Source organism: Lepidothrix coronata, unplaced genomic scaffold, assembly GCF_001604755.1.
Source record: "Lepidothrix coronata isolate B3197 unplaced genomic scaffold, Lepidothrix_coronata-1.0 Scaffold16, whole genome shotgun sequence".
Classification (NCBI taxonomy): Eukaryota; Metazoa; Chordata; class Aves; order Passeriformes; family Pipridae; genus Lepidothrix; species Lepidothrix coronata.
Genome location: NW_016690196.1, coordinates 274,865 through 301,393, shown reverse-complemented (window position 1 = coordinate 301,393; position 26,529 = coordinate 274,865). Strand labels below are relative to the sequence as shown.

General features: G+C 35.4%; 1 protein-coding gene across 2 annotated transcripts in view; it reads right to left on the bottom strand.

Moving 5' to 3' along the window:
• Positions 1–26,529, bottom strand: part of FMN2 (formin 2) — a 179,686-nt gene that overhangs the window by 3,513 nt on the left and 149,644 nt on the right. For both annotated transcript variants that reach the window (XM_017806715.1, XM_017806716.1), the window contains one exon: positions 13,492–13,641. In XM_017806715.1, coding sequence (XP_017662204.1) covers positions 13,492–13,641 — 150 coding nt within the window. The remainder of the gene's footprint in view (positions 1–13,491; positions 13,642–26,529) is intronic.

The following is a 26,529-nucleotide window of genomic DNA, read 5'->3' as shown; positions in this document are numbered from 1 at the left end:
CATCTCTCCTTTGTTCAACTTCCCCAGACACACCTTGTTCTTTTCACAAGTTTCAAATTTATACTTTAAAAAATTAATTTAAATGTCAGTTCTTTTTCAGCACTTCCAACAAGCTGCCCTCTTCATTTGATGTCCTTATATGTTATCAGTGTAGGGAGACCTTTATGTGCACAGGTCGGGGGCAAAAAAAAAGCTTTGAAAACTGTTGTTTTCAAGCTGTAATGATTTCTATCTGACTGCAAATCAGATAGACTGCTGGAGGATAAACTAGAACAAAAATGTCAAACAGTCAAGTAATTAACTTTTAAAATATATTTCAATAGATTTGGTAGAAGTGACAGCCAAGATGTGGTGATAGCTTCAAATAGAAGTTTATGGGAATTATGCAGAATGAAGTAAAATTCAAAGACATTTTCCTTTTCCTAAAACACTTTTTTTCTTCTGCTTTGTGTCTACTTATATCAAAAGGAGGAAAAGTATCTGTGACACTGATCTTCCCATGACCTTTCAAATATTCAAACATATTCAGACATATTCCAACCTATCAAAAGCCATTCTTACAAAGTCAGATATAAAATAGCATGTCTATCATATAATTTCCTTTTTTTCAAATACAAATAGAGCTGGCTCTCTTCACTGGTAGACATCACTTAAAGAACAAAATGAAATCTTTCTTGGGAGTAAATTAGTATCAAATCCCAGGGACTGTATAAGTACTATTGAGCTTATCAAAATGACTGTTTTATAGAAGCAGTGTAACATATGCAAGTATTCAGACTACTCAACATGCAAATGACAGCATATGTAACATACAAAAATATTTATCAAACCAGTTCACACAGATCCAGATGTTATTCTCAGGAAATGCCAAGGAATCTTCAATTCCAGTGTTTGTCCCACCTAAATATCCTCCTTCCAGGATAGATTACCCACCGCTTGCTAACATACCAGGTCATGAGAGAACACAGCTGTCTGTGGGTCTCATATCAATTCAAAGCAAAAATCCTCACACAGAATGGAACCCTTGATAATGCAGATCTTTTCTGTCAGTGTAACATCCCTTCTGTTAGAGAAACAGCTATCTGGAGAAAGGCTGTCTCTGCTTGAAACATGCTAATAACATGCCACTCTGTGAGGGAGGAAGTCAGAACTTCTGTGTCCCTTAGATTGCACTTCAAGAAACGATCCACAATCTCCAGACTGATAAATGGCAACCTTAAGCTTGTGCAACATCTTTTTCCAGGATTGTGTAAGAGGTGCTGGTCTCACTACTATGGTTGTGGCTCTCAAGATTTTGGGAGCTTTTATAAAATTCCTTGGAGTTTGAGCCTATTTATTCATACCAAGGGGAATGCAGAAGATGAGAAGCATTACTCCTAATGCACTTAAAGCTGAGAGCTAGCAGGCACTCAGTTCCAGTTCCCACCGTATCACTGACTCACTGTGTGGGTTTGGGACAGCTCACTGTCCCTTGGCTCCCATTCTGCTCTTTGTGCAGGAAGACTGCAGTGGTTGGATAGAACCTCAGTGAAGTCAATACCTATATATATGCATCTTCAGCAAGAAATGTCCTTAGAAATGTAAAGATAGGACACGAAAGGCTCATTGTGAGGAGGCTTAGTTTGTGACCATGTTAATTCCGGAAGCAAGGAGAGCTGTATAAATCTACAGTTGTATCTAAAAAAGAAAATCCAGAGACTGGTGAAATATAGAAGCAAAGACAACCATGAGCTTTCCACAGGGCTAAATCAGAAACCAGTGAAAGTGGTTATCAATTTCTACAGTGTGTAAGTATATTTTCTGAAGACTGATCATTCAGCTAAATCAGAATTTTATTACATGTAAAATTAAAATAACCCAATTCTTCTAGAAGAACAAAAGGATGTGTTTTGGGTAGGAGCATCCACACCATTTAAACAGTATGATCAAGAAAAGCAGATAAAAGGTTACTTTTAAAATAAGAGCAATAGTCCTAGTTCAGCTGGAAAATAACTGCCACTGGCAATTTTTTGTCAGCTTCTAAAGTTTTCTCTATTGGCCATGAATGATTCTTCATCTTTCCATAACACTAATGAGATTTAGGTGATACCATGTTGCTTCTGTAAGCTCATGCCTGGTACAAGTCATACTTCTCACAGTGGCAAGCAAACTCATGCATACCTTCCTCGTGCTCCGGCTTTTCCTGCACTACTTCTCACTGACTTCGATGACACCCTGCTCAGCATGGAGGTGCAAGATAATAATTTGAGGCAAAAATCTAAGTGCAAAAATTATATGAACACTAGTGACTAGTTAACTCAACTCTGGTGAGCTGTTAGAGCTTTATGAAAAAATTAATGGATCTAATTCAATAACGGAAGGAGGGAAGAGGATATTTGGAGAAAACAACACAAGACCCCCAAAAGTCACAAAAGGAGGAGCAATTGCATACAATGACATACTTCCAGGCCAAAATGACACTACTGTGCCAATGCAGAACTTAAAGAGCTCGTAGAGCACCAAAGAGTTAAAAAAAGTTAAACCCCCAGTCCTAGGAAAGGAGTGGGGTTCAATTGTCAGGCCCTGCATGGAAAGATAGGCTGCCACCTGGGATCTGGAAAAAGAGTCTGAGAAAAGTGAGTGTTCCCCAGTTCCCGAGAATTATGACCCTTAGGCAAAGGTAGGTGTGTATTTAGATTGATTTATTGTTCTGAAGATCTGTTTCCACTTAAACTATTTAGTTCTACAATACTAATACTTTCTGTTAGAGAGGCTGTTCAATCCCTTTATAAAACCATCACTCTCAATTGTATCCAAATACTCAGAAGCAGGACAGATCCTGCTGTCCTGTGAGAGTGGGAGAGTAAGACGGAGGTGGCAAGGGACATGGTGTGCTCTTGAAGTAGCCAGGTACTACAGTTAACTTGGTAAGTGTGATGGGAATGATTTGCACGCTTGCAGTGTGCTGAGCTTCTTTGCTAAACCGATGCTCAAACTATCTCACTTCATACTTTTCAACTGCTTTGCAAGCTCACTTTCTTTAGCAAATTGACTTCGGTTCATTTACTATCAAGCCTTGTCACATCTTATGCCAATTCTGTCTTAAAAGTGAACATATGAGTTTGATAGAAAAGATAATATCAGCTGCATTACCTTTAGCAATTTTTGCCTCTTACTTATTTTGCCAAATAATTTCCTGATTTTGTCTTAACGAGAACATAATCCTAAAAAAAACTAGTCTTCCCATCCTAGACAACCAGAGACTTGATTAACTCTCACTGTAGTAATCTGATGAGCAGAGTTATTACAGCAGTGGACCCAACTTCAGGCCCAGGGCAGATTCTATAAACACTTGTTAAGAATGTTCATCATTTGATTTTCTCTTAATATTAAATTTAGCTAAAGCATTGCTTGCATTATTTCAGAAAGAATATACTTCTAAACAGCTCAACAATAAGTAAGCACGTAGGGAACATACAACAGTGATTCATGGATGAGTTAAAAAAAAAAATCTCCAAGTGAATGAACAGCCAGTCACTTACAGAAACTAAGAATTACAGTCCCAAAATCTGCTACTTAATAAGATTCAGAGAGTCTAACAATTGTTGCCCATAACAAAAGATTCTTATTTCTTATTTCCATCATAATAAAACCTCTTCTCCAGCACTTTCACCTCCTACTACCTCATATTTATTGTGAGGCAAACATATAAAAACTACGATTAAGTTTAAAGACAGTCTGTAAGATAAATAAGCAAGTTACATTTTGGCATGCACACAGGAAAAAGAAACCAGACATCCTTACAAACCCAAAAGACAGAGTATTTTTATCTGCCTTCTAGACCGATAGCCAGCCTGGCCACAACATATCAAGGCTTAGAGACTTTCTGTCATCATTCAATCCATTGAAGGGGTAGCCACTTTCCTGCCACTAAATATTGATAATTTTGTCTGAAGTATCTGTGGCAGACAGGTTCATTTCCTACTGGCTCCATCTAGGCTTGGTTGCCTTACACTTCACTAGTGAGCACTATGACATGATAAATGTAATCACAGTGAGAAGACTGGAAAGTTATGTGCCTTAGGTAGCAGAGCTGCTCACAAAAACTTCCACGATAAACTCAGACAGATATTACTTTTACAGTTGACAGTATAGTTCATGAAACCCAAAAGACATTTTTCTATATTTTTTTAACATAAAACAAACCCAAGGTCAATATTCGTTATACTACTAAGTGCTTATTATCAGATAAATAAAAATGGTGTTGCCAAAATATATTATGTAGCTTTGTCTGGGTTGGAGATTTGTTTGAACTTGTTTATAATAATAATAATACCTTTACATATAAAAACAAATAAAAAAAAATATTCAACAAAATTATCAAGTGCCAGATGTCTTTCAGATTTCAGGAGCAGAAAACTTTAAAACTCTTTCCTTAAAAACTCTTCCAGGGCAATGTGCTTGTATTTTGTTTTTCTCTTTGACTGAAATATTGAAAATAATTTTTGCTAAGGAGTTTCTCTTCAGAAAAACAAACAAACAAAACCCCCAAACCAAAAACAAACACAAACGAACAAGCAAACAAAACCCCCCAAAACCCCCCAAAACCCAAGAATGGAAAATTACAATTCCCAACATAAAAGTAGAGTAAAAAATGTAGAGCTTTTACTTTCACGCGAATAGGGTCGAAATGATGACGCAGATATGATTCAGTAACTGACTGCGAAGACTTTATACAGATAAGAAGCACACTGTAATGTACCTCGTCCCCTCAAACTGACTGATGAAAACTAACCTCTGCCTACCAACAAAGAGATAATGTTTTAGACTATCGTGACATCCTGCCAGCTCCTTGTATGATTACTTCAAGGACCACAAAGCAGATAGTGGCTGTCAGAAAGATGCAGTGATTAATCATAATTTTGCTAAGAGTACCATGGACAAATAGATTGAAATTTTTTAATCTGGGCACTTAACACAGCAAAAATCCTGCAGCAGGACTCTGATTAAGACCCCTCCTCTGTCAACAGTGTTGAATAGACTTTGGGGAATACATTTCATGTCAAATGGGTCTAAAATAAGGCTTTGGGGCCATTCCAAATGAAAATTAGACTTTTCCAGTTTGCAGAGTCTTACTGTAATCCACCACACACTTCACAATATTCAGAAAGAATTTAAATTCTGAAGTATTCAGTTTCACTTGGTTCTGTCTGGCAATCATAAATCATACTCTTGGTGATGTAGGGGTTCTACTCTTGTCTATGCAGAGATACATAGATGTACATAAATTAAAAAAAGAATACTGTTTGAAACATGGTTTAAAAATTATCATTTTAACATTACAGAAAATGTCACCTTGAAAATGTAATGATGTAAAAAAATTGAGTTGTTAAGTATAGCTATGTTTCTAATAAAATGCAAACATGCATATATCCACTTAAATACACTAAATATATTTAATGACTTCTGTCATCAAACTGTCAAAGTGGCCAGTATTTCAGACTATACCTGGCTACCTTCATGCAAGATGGAAATCACTTTCCTACAGACCTTAAAGATGAAAACTGAAGTTAATCTAAGAAAAGACTGTCATTATCTTACATTGTTTTTCTTGGAACTGAAGCCAGGTTTCTCTTGGTGCTGGCTACATTTGGGCTATTTGGTTAGGAAATTCAACAAGAAAAGATAAGGGAGGCGAACAAAACTGGAGGTAAGGTAAAACTGGTAAAATAATCACCAAGCAAAAGAAAGGAAACTCATGAGTGAACAGAAATGTGAAACTCCCTGTTAGCTGTAAAACATTTTTAAGCAGCAGATGTGGTAAAAGAAGGAAAAAATTCAATATGTAAAAAAGAATGAGAAAAGTTTCAGTAAACAGACCTCCTGGAGAAGAAGACTGTCTTAAAGAGGATATGGAGACATACCCTGGACAAATGAGTTGCTACACTGGGTATACTGGGGCTACTACATTGAATAAAAGATTGGCAGTACAAGCAAAAATGAGAATTGAGTGAGTAGAAGAGATCAGTGAAAAGAAATTTCAAAAAGTAGAAGTCAGCTGGAGAGATACCACATTAAGAGGTCTTCTGTGCGGGAGATGGGAAAATAAGACACTTTGAGCTTTGCTGCATGAGGTAAAATGTGCCCATTCATCATTATGTAATGACTCGAAAATGACTGTACGGACAGCCAGGTTTTCCCAAATATGGAAAATAACCCTGATGTTAAACTAGACCCTATATTGATACCATAAAACACACACACAGCCATGCACTTACACTTAATGGATGTTGCCATGCACTGGTTTGGTAAACTCAGTAACCAAGGAAGCTAATATCTTCAGTAGTTCAGAATCAGTCTGCGTTAGCGTAGATTTTAAGTATTTGAGAGCATCTCAAACTTTTGGGGACTAATAATTTAATGATAAATGCTGCTCATTTGTAAAACATTACAATGCTTTATTGAACATGAAATGCCAAAGTAATAATTTTGCCTAGAAAAGTAGTAGTATACTATACTACTATTAGAAGTATAGAAGTGACAAAAATTCTGCTTAAAATTTTTAATTATTTTCACCAATATGCAAGTATTTGTTGAATATATTGGCCCGATTTTTATCATACGCAAATGTCTTTTTTTTCCAAGAACTGGTGAACTGGAAAAGGTTAAAAAAGATTGAAAAGATCATTACATTGTGGGAATAATGGTACCCCATATTACTATACTTATTACTATCACACCCAGCCTGACGTTACAGCTGTGAAAACAGGCTGTAAACATCATTATGAGATGATAATTGGTATCTTCCTTCTGTTATGCACAACACACATACTAGGATGCAACATAATGTGCCAGTATGGCACACCACTGTCACCAGGCAAATGGAGACTGCTGAAAAGCCCTTCTGCTGTTTATGTGGGGGCATTCTAGAATCTAGCCTCATGCAAGTCACAAAAATTAGGAAGGATTGCAGATTTGGATTTAGTTTTTCACTAGAGCCTTTGCTTTGTTGAAGTTTACTATTTGTAAGCACCAGTCATCTCACGGCGGCAAATGGAAATATTTGTTCTTGCCTCATAAAATGCGGAATTACTTGAAAATATGAGACTAAGGTATTCAAAAGGATTTTCGACCAAAGATCCAGATTGAGAAACTTATTTCCAAGTGATTTTAATTTTCACAGAGTTTTCCCTCAAAAGCAATGTTAAAAAACGAAAGTTCTGTTCACCTCCTCTAACCAAAATACAACGATGTTTTCATTGAAAAAAAAAAAAGAAAGAAAAAAAAAAGACTAATTTCCAAAAATGCACAAGAAGAAAAATACCCATACTGAAATGCTGAGCAACTTCTTTCAGCTAGACAGCAAACTGTCTCTTTGTGAGTCACTGCCTCTCAGGATTGTTCCTAGCTGCTGAATCTTTGGTGTGTTTGAGCATTTTAAAGTAGATTTTCCAAAGGCCACAACACTATTTTCTCATCAGAAAGCTATTTCATTTCAAGGTAAAATTTTGAATACTCCCAAAAACTGTAGATCCTTCTAATTATTCAATTTAATGTCATATAAACTGCCTTCTGTTTTAAAATAATTATAACTATGGGTTGTAAATCCAAGCCCACCAGCATTCAACTGAGTTGATTAGAATGCAACAAAGACATTGAGATTAAAGTTCCCAAGTCAGAAAATGTATCTACCCATGACAACTTACTAACTTAACGCTTGGAGTTTTTAGTTGGCATTACAAGAACATGCCAAGCAAAATGTGACCCCACTAAACATACCCCGCATGTTCATCATTTCCCTCTCATGTTGCAACTCCATATACATTTTTCTTCTCTTTTCTTCCATTTCTGCATTTCTTTGCAAGTGCCTATTCCCATGTCCCTCGATTTCTCAGTCTCAAGTCTGACTCACTGGTTCATATTATGAGCGCTAACAAAATATCCCTTAAATTACTCTGAGGACATTGCTTGTGCTATGGGATTTAATGCCCTCCTCTGCAAGCAGAAGTGGCAACTTACCAATATGCTCCCACTGTGCGATGTACAGATATCCAATGCCAGACTTTAAATTGCTCAACAGCAAGTTTTAAATCATCCTGCCGAGGAGTCTGTAGGGAGACATACCAGTCTTTCTGCAGAGGGAGATCAATGAGCTGTGGAGACACACTGGCCAGGAATCTCCCTTTCATCTAGATATACACAGTGTGACACACCAGGTGCCAGCTTAACTGCTATTCTTACGGGAATGGGCAACTTCTGCATTTGAGAGACGAGTGCATTTTTTTGAGTTTATAGATTACTTTTAATGTGTCAAAGATTTATCGTGGGAGTTAAAGAGCTGAATAAAGTCAGCCAGAAGAAATTCTCAAGATTAGTGTGATGCAAGATATCAGGGACTTACAGTATTTTACCATCACGTTGATCCTGCTTAAGAACTCTCCTCTGCTGGCATTCCTGACACAGTCAGTCTCTGTTCAGCTACATGCCTCCTCATAAAGGCAAGGACCCGACTGATCTTACAAGCAATATATACCTTACACACACATTTACAGGGTACCTATAGCTGTCCCTCTCTCTCTTCCCCCCTTCCGCTCTCCTGTGTAGAAATACAGGTAATATAAGGTAAATCTTTGCAAAGTTGCTCAGGCCCTCTGGAACAGCAAACAATTTGGCGAAATGGAAACATATCCAGAACTGGAGTGGACAAACAAGTGTAAGCACCTCCCTTGTATCCAAAGAAAGGGAAGGTGAAACTGCACACTGCATATGAGTTTCTGCCATGTTACTGACCTGTTTCTAGTAAGATCTGAACTGGCATTTACTACCTAAAGATATTGATACTAGCCTTTGACAGCCAGGGTGTATTTCAATGGCCATAAAGAAAAGACGAAGCTGTAGTCCTAAAGATGAATCATTGCTGTCCATACCAATATGAGATTTCTGACAAATAATTGTGTTTTTATGAAGGATTCACATATTCCATATTTGATATGCTGCCATAACCAGCAGTAGCTTAACTTTTTTTATTTACCATAACATTTCAAGACTTCCCTCTTTGGTTATGTTAGGTGTTGCCTCATGAGCACTTTTTTCTTTTTATTCCCAGGACAGAATACCTTTTCCTGGTTCCTAGGAAAATGGTAGAGTCTGAGCCTTTGGTAGATTCTACAGGCCTTTTCTGGACGTAAAGAAAAATAAAAATATTTCTTGCTCTCACAGAAGTGCTAGACTGGAATAGTGCAGTTAAGGCTGAATACATCTAACTCAGAAATATAAAGAAAACAAGGTGGGACTTAAAGAAAGATATTAATGAAAAACGGGTTAATATATTTATAAGTCAGACTGTACAAGACACTTGCTCTCACGACAGAAAGAAAAAAAAGAGGTATTTGTAGATTAGTGATGTGATCACCTAAGATTTTTCCCATGAAGGTGAGACTTTTGCACAGCTGTTACTACAGCTGTGTATTATCTGGCTCTGTGTATTCAGAAAACAATGTGCATCAATGGGCACGCAGCATCTGAAAATCATGTATAGATAATGAAATGCTGAACAGGAAGACTGCAAAGTTCAAAATCATACTTTGTCTTTTGAAACAACAATGAAAAAATACTAGGGAAAATATGTCAGCTCTTCTAGTCTTTCTTGCTGATCAAGCATAAAATGCAGGCTATACTGACAGTAAACCTTTCAAGGGTTTGCAAAGTATGAATGCCAACCATAGACTGCCAGAGACATTAAATAAATTATCAAAGGACAATGATAACGACAACTTTAAAAAATCAAAACACATCCCAGTAAGTTTGATTGTGGATTTCCTTTGGTTGTTTTTGTTTTGTTTTGTTTTCTTGTTTTTGTTTGTTTTGGTTTGTTTTGGTTTGTTTGTTTTATGGTTTTTTTTTCCTTAAACTTGCTTAATCAGAAAGAATTAATACTATGAAAATTTTCACTTAAAGGGATACATATTTATGGTAGACATAGCATTAGAAATTTCAACTTCCACAAAATATTTTCAAGAACTTTATAAATAACCCAGATATCAATTTCTATTGAAATGGTCTAGTTAGCCGTAAGTATGGTGTGACCATGAGAAATAGTACTGTTCAGAAAACCTTTTGGCAGACCTATACTTCTATTGTAATTTTCAGGTGCATTTTTCTTTTTATTGCTACTGTATTTCACAGTTTATCATGCATAATTTTCTCTACAGCTAGTATTTTCCAGTTCTGCTTTACTTCAAGTGAGGGAAGAGTGAAAGCCATAGAAAACTTCATAAAAGTTGTTTTTAACTTTGCACCATATTTCTTTTCTCATCATCCAGTAAGAAAATACAAAGTCTCACACTTCAATATTTATCTTTTGCATATAAATGCCTGGCAAACTAATATGCAAGTTGAAATACCAAGGGAAAAGTGATTAAAATAAGAATTGGCTGACTGCTTTCTTTAAAACATACACATTTAATCTATTGGTAACAAAAAATAGTACCACCTTAGGAAAATACCATCTACGAAAATCTTTTTGGGTAAATTATTGTAAAACAGTGTGACGCATATTTGCAGAGACTAAATAAGGAACAGCCTCTATTAACAGTCCATATGGAAACTGGGATATAAAATATTCTAGAAACATTGCCCACAGCATTAAAGTTTGTTAAACTGAACACTGAAGTGAAGGGAGAAGAGGCAAAAGAAAACCCCAAACCAACCAGGGGTTGAGAAAGGTGATTGAAATAAAAAAAGAAAAGTGAATAAAGTTATACGTTTTATAAATAATTATTGTAAATAAAGTTTGTTTCATGAGGAAGAAACCTGGTTATTAGTTCACCAAAGATGTCATACCACAGTCCCTTAAAAAGTCTCACCCTTTCTGTCACTTGATTTTGCCACTAATGAATAACTACAGAAAGTTTCTCTGACCATTTAAGTTCTACCCTGCTCTTCAACTTCTCCAGTAGAAAAACACCTAAGAACGTCAGCAAAAGGGAAAAATCTACTTTCTTGAAATAAATAATTGTATTTCAGTGGCAATAGACGGATTTCAGATTTTTGTCACCTACAGATCTGTTGATCTAGACCAAGATTTTGAAACCTATCATGTTCTACATTCTTACACCTTTGGGCAACATGTATTTTTCCATCAAGATTTTTCTCTTTTGACCTCTCAATATCAAGACACCTTCATATCACAGCATCTTGTTTTTTACTAAGAGAAGTAGAAATGTAAAACTAAAAAAAAAAAAAAAAGCTTGAAAGACAACTTCACATATCGTGTTGAACTATGATTGGAGGCAAAGAATTTTCTGTGCAAAGGCTTTGATAAGACAGTTGTTAACCAAAAAAGATTCTTCATTTTTGGGAAAATGTCTTACTTGGAAAATTGTTACTCTTGCTGGTAATTTGACAAAAATATTTTAATTCCTAAAATGTAATGAAGAGAGCTCGTCTTGCCAGACCTGACAAAGCACGGTGCCAAACATTTTTGAGAGATGAGCACAACCAAGACATCAAAGGTTTCCTAAGCCTAAATCCTTCCTCACCTGACCAAATTAAATAGAGCAGAAGAGTTAAACTTGATAAGACACGTAAAAATTAAAATTCAAAACAAAAATCTACCCGTGATTTTCAAGGGGTATCATTTTCAGTCTTAGTGACTTCCTGGACTGAAGTTACACAGTCCTGTCTGAACTCCTGGGAGAGCCTCTTTCAACCCATCAGTTCCAAGTCTGGGTTTGGATCTCCCTGCTGTTCTTGCTAGGGATCTCCCAGTTTCTTTTCCCACTGTAGGTCTTCCTCATTGCACTTTCGCTTCCCTGTCACATCCTGCACCTGCAGCCATTTTATTTTGTCGGTTATACACGTTCAGTTCCTTTCAGGCTAAAAAACACCCTTGTCCTAAAAGGGACAACCTGGCAGGCAACGTTTTTTCTGCTGCTTCAATACATCCTCTTAGTATACACATACATTGAACTGAGAGAGTGTTACATGATTGTATTACAGCCCATTCTCTTATAGAATCACATATCATTCTCTTAAGCTTTAGGTGTTTAAGAAAAATAGAAGGAAGAGGTTTTGTGCTTATTTAGTTAATGTCTTAAAAGAAAAGTATTTTGTAGTGAGAATTCTCTGGACAATTTTTTTGTTGGTGGGTTTTTTCAGGTTTGTTTTATCTTTTTAGAAAAATAGATTAGTATTTTCAAATAAAAGGACATTTTTCTTAAATCTTGTCCTATAAAATACAGAAAATTAAATTAACCTGTATTAAGTAGGCAGCAAAATCCCTGCATAGGAAACTAAAAATAGTATTTAAGTGTCAACTCAGTTTCAAAAAGATATACTTAATTACATAAAATTAAGCCAGACAGTGAGTAAAATGAAATAGGTCCCTAGAGAGCTACTGTACTGAGTTAACGTTCTCACTATGTTCTCGCAATAGTACCAGAATCCAGTTTTTTTATCTGTGAGACTGCTTGTTCCAAAATGTATCCACTTACAGCAAATATATATGGTATACACAACATGGATTGTGTTGGTGCCTAAGGAAAGTTTTCAGTAACTTCCTAAACCAGTAATCTTATGTCTGTGACAATTACATAGGATGAGTATGCTTGAAAAAGAGGCCTGTACTTGTCAATTTATGTAATAATGGACTGATATTAATCATTTAATGAATGTAAAGCTTCAGTTGTGTTAATATTTAGGCTCAGAAGTAACTCCACTATCTGTATACCAAGATCAGTCAAGTTGCTAACAGTTGTAGGTTTATACAACAGTGCTTAGAATTTTCATGTTTGTATTTGTTTAGTTTGTCCTTATATGGCATTTATTACTTTTTAAACAACTGATTAATTCTTGGCATAATTTTTTAAACAAAGGGTGACCACTATGGACTGTCTGCACTCAGATGAAAGCAAACTTCGTAACTCCTCTTAAACATGGACCAGACAGCATGGCTGATTTTTCAAAACTGCTGTCTTATTTCTTTATGCCATATATACCACATGTGCCTGTGTCCATGGCCTGTGATTTGCTGTACGGTTTAGAGTCCTTTTTTTTAATGCAGGGTCAATTATTCCTTCTGTCTACCTTTTCCCAACATCATTTGACAAATATTTACAATATGCCATGTCTTGATGCCTTGACTTTCTTTGACTAAATATGCTAATGGAAAATATTTAATCAACTTTCAGACCTGAAACAAGTTTCCCATTCTTTGGTCTCATAGTAGCATAGTAGTTGCATGCTCTGCCAAAAAACCTTGTTCAAGTAAGGGACCCAAAAAACTCTAGCACAAACTGGTATTAAAATCCCATTCAAAAATTATGGTGTATGGATATTTGGGCGTGGTGGGGGTGGGTGTCATGATCTGTTAAAAAAAAAAACAAAATCTGAGAAAACTCCAAAAGGCATTCAATAGGTTGTGTGCCAGTGAAGTGAAGCTGACTGGTTTCTGTGCAATTGCTCCTAATAGCATACTTTGAGAAAAGCCTTTGAAAAAACAAATAAATGTACCTTTCTTGAAGAATAAGTTTGTTTTCCTTCTTCCAGAAGTCTTTGAAGTCAGAACTGAATTCATGCCAAATACTGAAGAAAGAGTGTGGGGACACCTCTTTCTCTCCCATTTTTGGTTTCATACAGAAATAGGCTGTAGTTTCCAAAAAGCTGTCAAAGAAAGCAAAACCAGCAAATGTTACAGTCCTCACTGATGTAATTTTTTTTTTTCTTACTTAACATTGACATAGTATTTAATCATTCTTGGTAGCAGATCTAAAATGAAAGAATTCAAAATCATAACAGTTCTGAGCTCTTCATATACAGGCAGGTATATGAAGATGATTCTTCAGTGAAGTTGGGATCTGGCATTCATCATAAGTTCAGGTTTTGATCAAAGTATTTTCCATTTCAAAAGCTGTAGTGAATTCACTGTCCACAGCCTTGCAAATCCAGATATCCACACCTGCCCATATGCTGCTTTTCTGTTGTGTTTAAAGCTGTTACCAAAACACAGAGTGAAAGCCTATAAAGGACTGTAAATAAACTTCTTTGAGTTCTGCTACGCAATAGCTTAGGTTGGAGCCTACACAGAAATATTAAAACTCAAATCTGCTGTGTACTAAACAAGAAATGACACAACAGAAAACTGGGCCAGGAGCAGCTGTGCCAGAAAACAGGTACCCATCGTGACTCTACCAGAACAATCTGACAATCTCTTCTCAGCACAGCAAATGTAAAACTAATATAGTAAACACAAAATCTACCCAAGTATGAACACTGCTGAAACGCAAAGGTCATATTTCCAACACTGAGTGAGGACTGTGACTGCAACTAAACTTAACATATTTCTGTGTTTGAAATGCTTCTATTTTATTTCAGGAATGTTACAGGAAGGTAAAGAATAATTATGTAAAAAATATTTGTTTGATTAAGTATATTACATTTTATTTTTTCACTTAATATTTTGCAAATACTGGACATTTTAAGAACATTTTTCCCCATCTGAAGCTCAGTGTAGCAGCCCCTGGAAAATTTTTAATTTTATGAAATATTCAGTGGAAAACTGTATCTTGAAATATAATTATAAGTGCTTTGTTCACTGATCTATTACTACCCATTGACTCCAGTAGTAATTTTCTATGAAACATACATCACAGTTTTAATCACTGTAATCATGGGGAAAAAATGCATTTCCAGTTAAATAGATGGAAATGTCATTTTAGTCACAGAAGCTGTATCTTCATTCATGGACTATGACGGTGACAATAATATACAAAGATTCAGCCATTCAGAAGAATCAATCTCACAAAGTCTCCATGAAACTGTCCTAGTTCTCAAAATCCAATATTCCAGTTGTTTTCCGCAATGTGAAAAATAAATATCTACATACATTATCCTATTTCTCAATAAAAAAAGCCTAGAGCTTAAAAAATTAACATTAGTTTACCAATCAAATTCTATATGTTTTTCCTCTTTATTTGTATTTCATGTTTTCATCTGCTGAAGTAAATTGAAGCTGTTGAGCAACAAAGTTGTAGCACAGAAAAATACAGAAAACATTTTAATTTTTAAAACCATGGCATTTATACTCAAATGCCACCTTACCTGAGCATGCCATTTCTTCAGCTCTCTCAGTTAGCCTACCACAGCACTCTGTTCTGTAAGTCAGTGCTTGGTTAATACATAGAATACCTTTTTTTGTGGCTGAATTTATTGTTTTTTAAAAATTATTTATAGATGAATAATACTACTGATTTAAATATTCCATTTTGCTTACCTATTTACATTTCCTCCCCAGTTTTATACTAAGGAAAATATTTATCATCTATCCTGTGATCCCACATAATTCCTCAAAAAAGAATATCCCTGACACTCATCAATCAGCTGCACTAGGTTTTAAACTTTTTGCCTACTGTCACATATTTTCAACTTTTTGCAAGACTGCAAATATATCAGGGAGATCTTTTGGTTTTCCTCCCAGTCTCTTCCCCTGGATTTACAGTTCTGAAGCTGGCTAGTGGGGTAGTCATATCAGGGTCTCATTTGACTACTCAGAATGAACTGACAATATTTTTGAAGGAACATGAGGAATAAAGAACAAGAGACAAATCTGGAGGCATCAGCTCAGTCAATGGCTTATTATTTAGGTTCTATGAATAAAGGCCACTAATGGTTTACAGAACAGAGAAAGAAAAGACATTCAAATAAGAAGCCTTGTTTTGAGAAATGTGTCTTCAAAACATTTTGCAAATGAGAATAATGAGAAAGGAATTTGATGATGAATGACCGTCAAGCCAGAATTCCATCACAGGAAAACATCCCAAGAAACAGGAAGCCAATCAAAATAAAATTCATACTGCATAGAAGAATGCTCAATTAAAAAAAAAAAGATGAACAGCACTAACTCTTCAATTATTACAACTATCCTCTTTGAGGAGAAGGAGATAGCCAATGTTTTTCTCCTCTGGTGACTGAAAATCTCCCTGAAGAACACTTGTATAGCCGGTATAACCTTACACATGCATACAGCTGTGTCTAATAGCTGTAAGGTAATTACTAGGTTTATAGAAAGAAGAGAAATGCTCATACAGGTTGTTTGCCTCCCTGACAGTTACTCTGGGAGGTAAGGGAAATAAGCCATCTGTGAAATGTGAAGCAGCAGCAGCATAGCAGGTTGTCACTGTTAACACGTCACACCTTTCTAATGCCCAGTAACAATGCACAAGACATCAGCTGCAACACAGTAATACTTCAGGGCACAAATCTCCATGAATCAAATATTTTTTTTTTTGCTATACATAGAGATCAAACAGTCAAGACAGTTACTATATTTCTTCCAAACCAGAGAGGTCTACCCTTATTCAGCAGGTTTTTTAGAGTGTGTTTAGATGACATACGGAAACCTGCTTGCTATACATTTGATGCTGTCATTTTTGTACTACAAGACAAAGTGGCGAAATTCACACATGAAAGACAAAGCAAACAAAGTGAATCCAAATGCATCAAATAATAAAACATGGACAGCAGTAAATCCTCTCTGTTACCATGGTCTTTAAATATCTGAAATGGAAATGTTTACATATGTCAAACTAGACATATCTCAAAGCTGATTTTGGGAGGGGACATACATTTTAAATACCAAGAGAAATTTGGATGACACTGCCATAGCCCCAAGACTAGACACCATCCTTTCAAACTTCAGCCAGGCAGTAAATATCTTTTCTCTGATGCTTTTCTCTCAGGTAGCTCAATCAAATGTTCCTATTGATTCTTCAGCACATTTTGAAACAAAACATCTGCAAATACCATTGTTGATAGTCCTGACTAGGAATAGCATTTTTTTTTGTCAAATAAGGGACTAGAGTTCAAAAGTCTTTTGTTTCTATACCCAAATTAATTTCTGCAGCATACAACCTTGAGAAACTCATCTGACCTCTCTAACTTTCATTTAATCTATCTGCAAAATTAATCATTTATTATGAAACTAGTATTGCAAAGCTTGTTTAGTGTCCATTTCTTAAGTGAAAATGTTCCTAGTTTTCCATATGATTCCTGAGTGTCTTAAAGGAAAAGAACGTGCATTAGAAAAGACCTTGCAGTCATGGAAGAGGGAAGGAAGGGCATGCAAGTTATTTTCCAGGATTAAAAGAGGTAAAGGAGGTCACTGCCTTTGCTTCAAACAGCCTGACTTTTCAAGCATGATTAAAAATAAGCCAGTGATGATCACACCACTGTCTTATCCTGACATGGCAAAAGCCAGAGTTCTCTAAACAGCTTTCGGACTGGGTTTCATATCTCTCATATCGACCCTGAAGGAGAACTAAATAGCATCAAACTCTCTCAAAACAATGTAAGAGTTGCTCATCCCTGGCAAGTAAGTAAGGAAATAAGATTAAGATAGTCAGTTCCTTTTCTCCCTTTTTTGTCTTCTAATTTCCTTGGTTCAAGTGTTCGTGTAATTCAGAAAAATTATTGCAGACTGAGATGTCTGAACTCACTGCTTACTCTCACTCAAATGTGGAAATTTGATGAATGAATCACTGGACTTTTCTCTGTGCTCCCTTGTGTACAACTATGAGACTATGAAAGTGATTTTTCTGTTTGGAGGGAAGAAAGGAATGGATGTAATAACAGCCAAACCAAATTTAATCACATGAGAAAGAAAAGAATTATTCACATTGCAAATGGGTCATTGACAACATTTCTAGCTAATAGATCTGATCCATTAGGAATATTTTAAGAGCAGCTATAGATTATTCAGCATTTTTTTCCATTCCATTTTGAAACCAGTTAGCAAAAAGTTGCAGACAGTGATTCAGATTCAAGTCTTCTGTCTGTGATGCATTGGCCAGTTTATAAATATGTATAACATATGTTCGTACACATGCGCGTATGTATGCAAATGTACGACGTAGATCACACAAAGTAGAGGGAGAGGATATAGAGCAGCTGGAAACAACAAAAATACTTCCTTTGCTGGAAAAAAAAAAGGAAAAAGAAAGTAATAAGGAGACAAATCAACAATACTAAGCAACGGACAGAGTAAGCTCATCTCAGCATTATTTGGTCAGGCTTCTGTGGCCAAAAAAAAGCAAAGTAACCATAGGTACAGACATGCCCTGGCTGACTTTTCTGAGAAATGGTGGACATACGCACCAACACGCATCCAGTTTCCCCATACAGCAAACTAAATCACATGCAAAGGTAAAGGGTTGTTTCAATGTGGACTTAAAAGCAGAAAAAAGTGTTTCTACAACTCTACACTGTTTACCAGACTACATATTTTTGTTGCAGTTCAAACCTGGATATTCTTGGCTATTTAGGTTTGCCTTTATAATTTGCTAAGCATTATTATTTATGTACGTTTGAGATTAAGAACAGGTACTGTTAGTGGTGTTACTATGTTAGTTCTGTGAAGCAGTTCTAAGTCAGGTTGGAGCTGCTAAGGTGCATTTTAGTTTGATTAAACTCACAAATAAAATTTGGAACTAAGCATAGTGTACCAAAAGAAAGAAGGTAAAAGGGAAAGAAAAGACTGTATGTGCCTCCTACTACTTTAAATCTGACATGAGTTGTATTTAAAGCCAAAACGAGTTGGTGGGAATATAAGCCTGTTCAGTGTTGATTCTGAATTGTTGCCTGCATAGGGAAGATGAGTATAATATATAGGTAACAGTACTTGTTTGGAAAAGCTAATCATTTGAATCATCATATTAATTCTTGTTTTCTTTTATAAAGTGGCCAAGACTTTGTATGTATTCTCTTTGCGTACTCAACATCTGAAAGCACTAATGAGAGTTAGTCTTAAAACAGATTATCAAGCAGTTCAACAAAGTAACACAAAGCTATGTAAAATGAAACAGAATCAGTATCCTGGTTATTGAGATAGCTCAAGATTGCAAGAAACTTTATGGACGTAGTATCCTGAGAAGACTGTATTTTGTTGAGGGTCCTTCTCTGCACTATAACTTCACATCACTTTCTTCACCTTCTTTTTTTTTTTTTTTAAATTTTCATTGCCTCTCCTCAGTGCGGTCCCTTGTGCTGCATAATTACAAGTAAGAAAATATAAAAGTAAATATAGGTTCATTCAAGATATCTAGTACTTAAATGCTGGTAAGAAATTTCTTGTTGTTCTTTAATTTTTGCCCCTTTTTATTAAGGAAGAAAAGAAACTTTCTTATATTAAAAAGAAAGTTGAGATAATATGCCAGCTTCAGTTAGCTGCCAGAACCATTAATCTCTTCTTTCATTTGCCAATTTATATTGTGTAACTACGTATTTTGTAATATTGTTCCTTAAAAAACAAAGGTCTCAAGAGATTTTTCCTTTCCTCTAAAAAAAACCTGCCAAACATTTGCAATGTTTTGAATCCTAAGTCATCTCCCTCATCTCTAGTCCCTTGCCTCCTATAAATTCATATTAAACAGAAAAGTTTTTTATTGTTCCAACATATGAAAATTAACAGTTTCAATAACAACCAAAAAAATCCCTGTACCTTTGAAGTACCATTTTTTTTTTCTCCCAACAAAAAGCATCCAAGGGGAAGAACAGAAAAAATGTTTCGATAGGCCAGTCTGCTTTGTTCATGAGAATTTTGACACCCTCCCTCCCAGTACTAGGAATGTTTTACAGCTTTAATGTTCATCTACAATGATCAATATTATCAATTGTACATATTGATTAGTAACACAAATGAACCTTCCACGTTTTATACGGGTGGCAGCAGACCCACTAACTGAAGCAGAGCACAGACTGTGACACAGACTTAAATTCAATAGGTACTAGGAGTATAACTTTGCACTCAAACATTTTGTGAAAACCAAAATTTTAGGTAGACTGATGATCCTATGGTGCTTACAATGAATAAACCCTTCACATATCAGATTACCTCTTCAACCTCAGTTTAAACTGTTATTCCAGAGCCTTATATTTACTTGATTCAATAGGTATTTGTTTGGTACTGTGTTTCATGAACAAAGTGCTTTGTAACAGAAGGTTACAAAGCAGCAACATAATACAGCCATAACTAAATTAAATTATACTTCTGTTGAAAAGTGAATTTGAGCAATGAGATTTTCACAATCTTTTTAATTTAGAAAATAATTTTATCAGGTCCAGATTAAGGTATATTGATTGAGTATGATGAAATTTGGCAAATATACCTTAAAGTCATTCTGCATAGACTGACTCAGCCTCTTTCCATTTGAAAATCAAAGGTCAGGAAATGTAGGTTAGAAGAATTTTTGCTACCTTCATTGTATCACATACAAAACACTTATTATCTACAGTTCACCCAGCATTTGGGGTTTATGTGAAGCTAAATTCTGTTGTGCATATTTAAAGGTTAAGTCTCTGTTCAAGAATATTATTCAGATTAAAATATGAATTGAGAGAATACATTAGAAACTGAACTAACTGTGTTCTTTTTTGTGTCTGACATTTGTATTTTAACAGGCCACTATGAGAAAAGAAACAAAACACATTTTTAACATGACTCTTTAAATGCATTTTTAATTTGCATGTGCTTTTTCAAGCCATTTTAAAATAACAATTTTAAACTGGTTCAAACTCTCTCTCAAAAACCTGGCTTGAGGTAGTTACAGTTCCATAGATGCATTGGTGTTAGTTGTAATCCATGTAATCTGAACACTTTGCAGGAACGTATAGGCTCTCTTTCTTGGAGTTTAATGCTTTTAATTTTATGTGTGGATATCACAGCTAAGCTCCTATGTAGGCACATGGATAGATCTGTGTGCTAAACTGGCCATAGACAATATAAGCATGTGTAAAACAATGTTATGTAATTGTGTGCACTGGAAAATCAGGCCCAGCAACATATCCAAGAAAAAAGTATTTTTCTCTCTTAAAAAGACTAACATATGAGCTTCAAACATATTAAATAACCCTTAGAAAATTGAGGAAATAAAACTTTGCCAATAGACACAGAATAGAGCGGTAGAATGAATTTCAACAGCAGTGATCTGACACACAAGCTCCTAGCCTCAGTGCTGTAAGACACAGCTAAATGCCTCATGTTAAAGCCCAACCTGACATCAAATATTTCTATTAAAACAGCTCATCTTCATTGTCTAGCACAATGGAGGCTTTCTGAGCAATCATTATTTCTTAAAGAGGTTATAATTACATACGGAAGTAGTGCATAACTGTTGCACACTAAATACTGTTATGTTTTTTCAATTTATTGACATCGACCTCAGCCTTGTAATCTGCCTGCTTTCTTGGTGTGGCTCATTTTTATGACTGAAATTCATGCAAAGGAAAGGTCAGATTTTTCTACAAAGATAATAATAACAATTATATAATGAAATAATAATTTGTCTTAAATCTACAACAGATTATTTAGATATCTAGACAGAAACCACACACATGGTTTACCAAATTTCAGGTACACATAATATTAACCCATGCTCTAAGAATATCATTCAGTATAGATTAAATTTTATATATATGAATTGACAAAAATACACTCTAAATATAGCAAGTGAAATTAATGTACAGAGGGTTTTGGGCATAATCATGTTCTCTTTTCCATTTTGGTGCTCAAGTCAAACTTAGAATTCAGTTTCTATTCTTTAAAAATTATAGAATAAAAATGCCCTGAAATACTTGGGTATTAGAGAATTTTAAATGTCTTGTGATACACTTTCATCTTAACCCTTTGAGGTTGTTCTGTAGAATGTTCTTACTTAATTCAATGTTCAAGAGCTCTCTTCTTAACATGTATCCACTAATATCACCACAGGCCAGCACAACTATGAATTGAAGTAATCTAGCCTTTGCTGAAAACTCAACTGTTTTCATGGGGGCTTTCATATTCTGAGTCAATTACAAGAAAATACTATGAAAGAAAGTTGAAAGATTTCAATATCTGTCTTGATGAACTGTCAGGTTGAAAAGGTCTTTACATGCATTTTTCAAATGTTAAGCATTTAAGATTCAACTACCAAGTTATCCCAATATATTCCCTTCATAGTGGTGACAGTATCTTGGTATAGATGAGTAGAGAAAATGGGCAGCATTTTCTAAAGTATTAAGTCTAAATGAGAAGGTGGCAGCCATTGGAATTATAAGAAATATTGTATTAAATAACCATATCACTCTGGATCTGTGAATACTCAATATTCACACATACAAGCAAAGCTAAATAAACCATACTGCTTTGGCCTGGGAGCACTGCCTCATGTCTGGAGGAGTTGTTCCCACCCCTTCCAAGGATTACACAAAGGCTTCATGGTGTTTCTGGTCTGGGGTGACCATTTCCCTAGTTGTTTTCTTCAGGATGAAGAAGGAAGTTTCACCTCCTCAACAGACTGATTAAGGTAGAACCATCTTATAGGCAGCAGCTGAGAAAAGAGGGGTGTAAGGTTATCTCATGAGAAGCATTCATTTAAGACAGTGCAGAAGGGATCCGGCCCACTAAAGCTGCTTTTGCTCGTTAAGGCAATCAAGAAACAAGGCAACAAGACTGAGAAATAAAACTGAGGAAGAGTAAAGAGACAGCATTTTTTTTTCCTAGTCACTTCATCTCCATGTATGAGAAGAACAGTGGAGTTTCAGTATCAGGCTGAAGCAAGCCCTACACTGTGAAGGGCTTGTGGATGGTAGTCTTCCATCAGCTGGAAATTGTTATGGAAGGAATGATCTATATCCTACAGATTACTACTGGTTAGTTTCCGGATGAGTTAATGCAGTTGTGACCTAATTAAATCCCCTCCCTGACATTCTAATTTCTATTTGCCTATACATTACAAAACCGTATAATATAATAATACTTAAAGTAAATCTTAACATACAACAAGAAAGCATCCACTGTAGTGGCAAATTGACATAAGAGTAAAAAAGTCATGTTATCCACATTTAAGTCACAGTCATTGCAAATGTGAACACTGTACCATGAAGGTCTTAGGAAACAATCTAATCAAACAGCTCAGGTGGAAAATATGATGAAAGAAAAATCCTACTGAACATAATCAGAAGCTGATGCACAATGGAGAGGCACAGGAGCTAATCACACACACACACAAGCATTTTATTTCAGCTGCAACAGCTCGAGAGGAGTATCTTGAATTTTTGAAGGCTACTCAGTGAAACCACCTGCTGGGCATAAACTGGAAGCCAAAAAATATGCAACATTGAAATATTTTAATTTCTGTATTTTTTCCCACTCATTACATTAGCTACATGGGGGTTTTGTCTTTTTTTTTTTTTTTTAATCCTCAGTTTAGTGCCATAGTATTAGCTTTGGGTTTATCAAATTATTTTAACTATATTGTTTTTAGGGTGTTACTTAGCTGTATTATGATCAATGTTACTTAGCTGGGTAACTGTAGTTGATCCTTAAACTATTATCCTTTATCTTTTACTATGGGATCTAAGAATAAATCTTCTACATTAACTTTTGAATAAGTTGCTTAAAGATCAGTTTACACTGCAGAACATTAGATCTCTGAATTGTATCCCAGTGTGTTAAAAGTTATATTACCATTTGTTCATACTATCACTGTCATTAAATGCAAACTAATTTAAAACTAATAAAATGAAATTATTTTTCTAAGCAAGGAGGCAGTCATCTTTAAAAGCAAAGATGATGCTCTTACAGGCAAAATCAATCCTACAAATAGTTAAGGACTTCTGTTGTTTGGCAAATATTTTCAGAAAAGGATGAGGACTTCATCTTTCAGGATAAGATTAATTACCCATTTTTCAGCAGAGACTTTCTGACATAACTAAACTGCTGGTTAAGTTTCCATTACTGCATATTTACAGGTCCTGATATTTTGTCAGAGACAGGATACTAAACTAGAATGATCCAAACTGTTTAACAGTCTGTAAGCTCCTTCTATACACATTTCCTTTGCGCACCAAGTATTTATTTTCTGCTGATCCAACTAATGTATACCTACAGTCTGAAATGTATTACTGTAAGCAATTCTAGTCTGCACGCTGGGAGCCACACAGCGAGAAGAGAGACATAACAGTAAAAGAACCAACAAAGGATGAATGGCCAAAGAGTAGTGAAAGACAGAGTCCAATAGCATATTCTTGCCTTTCAGTTAAAAGTTTTGTGCTGTTGTTTTGCCTTTCTTTTTTTTTTTTTTTTTTTAAACTACATACCTCTCTCCATTCTAAGCTTTTCACCAGTTTATTTCAATCATTAACTCAATTTTCACTTTAACTTTACAGTTCACTTTTGGAAACAATCCAAAACACTGTGTGGAGGGTAGTGAGGTGGGAGGAACTTTTAATGTTTTAAAGGATTACCAGACTTAGGTGCTACATTTCGAGGTGTTGCTTTTCAGCAGTGCCATTGTACCATACTGTCTGCTATTTCTCTAAGTGTCATCAGCTTGTCAGTTCAGAAGCAGGTGTAAAGCTTTGTTCCTCCCCAAGTTTCATGTTCAGTGAAGCCAATGGAAGTCTGCAAAGACTGTTGTGTCAGGAGAATTTTTTTTTTTTTTTTGCAGGGAATTTAAAAGTAAACATTTCTCTTCAAAATTAATGTCATTTTGTTGCTACAGCAAAAGAAAGCCACAACACATTTCTAACTGGATTATTAAAAGTCTTGAAAACAGAAGAGGTGCCTGGGAGGCTGCACTTAGGAAGCACTTAAAAGTCTAAAAATCACTGGAATGTGCAAGTAATGGGAGCAAATTATAAATAAACCAAATAAAAATATCCTGACATGGAAAGATGAGCATTCCATACCAAGCCACACACATCCTAAATTCCCCTGTTGATACTTACGTCAAAAGGCAGAAAGTCCTCTATTTGATCTTTTATAAAAGAAATATATATATTCTCATTATGCATTCTTAAACAATTTTCAGCATACATTGTCTCTTACATGAGTGCAGTATGAGTAAATTATAATAAATATGAGTAAATTATATGAAATATAAGTAACTGGGCAATTTTCAGTGCTACTGCACTGAATTTAGAATCTGATGCTTCATTTTTAGACTGAGAGATAGCAGGAAAAATTGGAGATTATCTGACTGTATCTCGGATATAAAACCCAAACACCTCCAGTTCAATTTTTTAATAATTCCCTAGATGTTATTCCAAGAAGACATGAATGGGGAAAAAAAAGATCATCTTAACTATTTCAGTGGAAGAGAGATCAGTGTTACAAGTCTGGATTTATTTTCTTCTGAAAAAGACATGAATCTGGAAGCCCTCCAAGAAGATCAGAACTCAATAGTGGGTGAGGTATTATAAGTAAGTAATAAAGCTACATGCTATTCCTGTAGAGTTATTCAAGTAGCAAGGCAGAGGACCTTCAGCTTCACTATTTCTAGTAATGCTGTTTCTAGTAATTCCAGTCAGGTTGTTTAGCTACTGATTCTTCAGAAATCAAATGCAAGAAGAGTAACTAACTAATTTCTGATTATAAGTCTGCAAAATTGTATTGCTGCTGTTGTTATTACCTTTTATCCTAGCATGGTAAACAATACACTAGTTGTCATATTATTTGGACACCAATTTTGTTGTAGTCTTGCTTCCTACTTGCTGTGGATACTGTGATCAAAGTCTATCTCATTCTAAGATTTTATTAAGCATACCTGGAAACAATGCTTTTAATTTTTTCTTGCTGCTTAAATAAAATCACATCTTGAAAAATTAAAGATATTTAAAGCTAAGTAAATGAAAATACAGAAAACAGAGAACTCTTGTTCCTTTGTGGAAAGTGTACTGTATCTCCCAGTTTTTAAAGATGTTAAATTTTATTTATAAAGTAATTTAAGTGTTATACACAGCTATGTGATTTGACCATATACTATGAGTCTTGGACAGATTTAAAGTTAAAAAAAAGGGCACCAAATTGAGGACTCCTAAAATACAAAAGCACCTCTTTCCCCCTCCTCCTCTTTCTTTTCTGTTTTACTTCGTTTGCCTCCCCCCAAAACTAGTGTTTTTAACTTGACAGTATTTCACAGTTTCTCAAGCATTTAGCAATGAGGATCTAATTGGAAAGTGCCAGGTTCTTTCTTATTACACTTTATCAATATTGTTAAAGGAATGATGTAATTGTTTGGGGTTTGGTGAAGACATTCCATGTCACTTCAGTGTTAATACCAGGCTGGAGCCTTCCTTGTCTGCCTGCGTAAGCTAGATAAACACAGACCTGTGTGCTTTCTTCTCATCTCAGGATACTTACTCAGAGAGATCTTGGAACATATGCCTATTGCGAGCTAAACATTTCACTTTTCATTTTATCCATGTGCCAGAAATCCATCCCTTGGATAAACACTTTACATACTGACACTCTTAAAGTCACTAAACACGATAAATAAAGAGAGAATACATCATTTCAAAACTGATTAAACATTTTCTCACTTGTGACAAATGAACAGCTATACACTGTATGGAGTCCCTGGAGCAGACATTCCATTTTCTTTGTCTTCATTTTGTATGTAAGATTAACTTTCCACTTCAGTTCATCTGTTGCACAATTGAGCTTTTTAAAAATACACATTGCTGCATTTTCAAGTCATTATTCATTTCAGAAATATTTTTTCTTATTGATGCAAG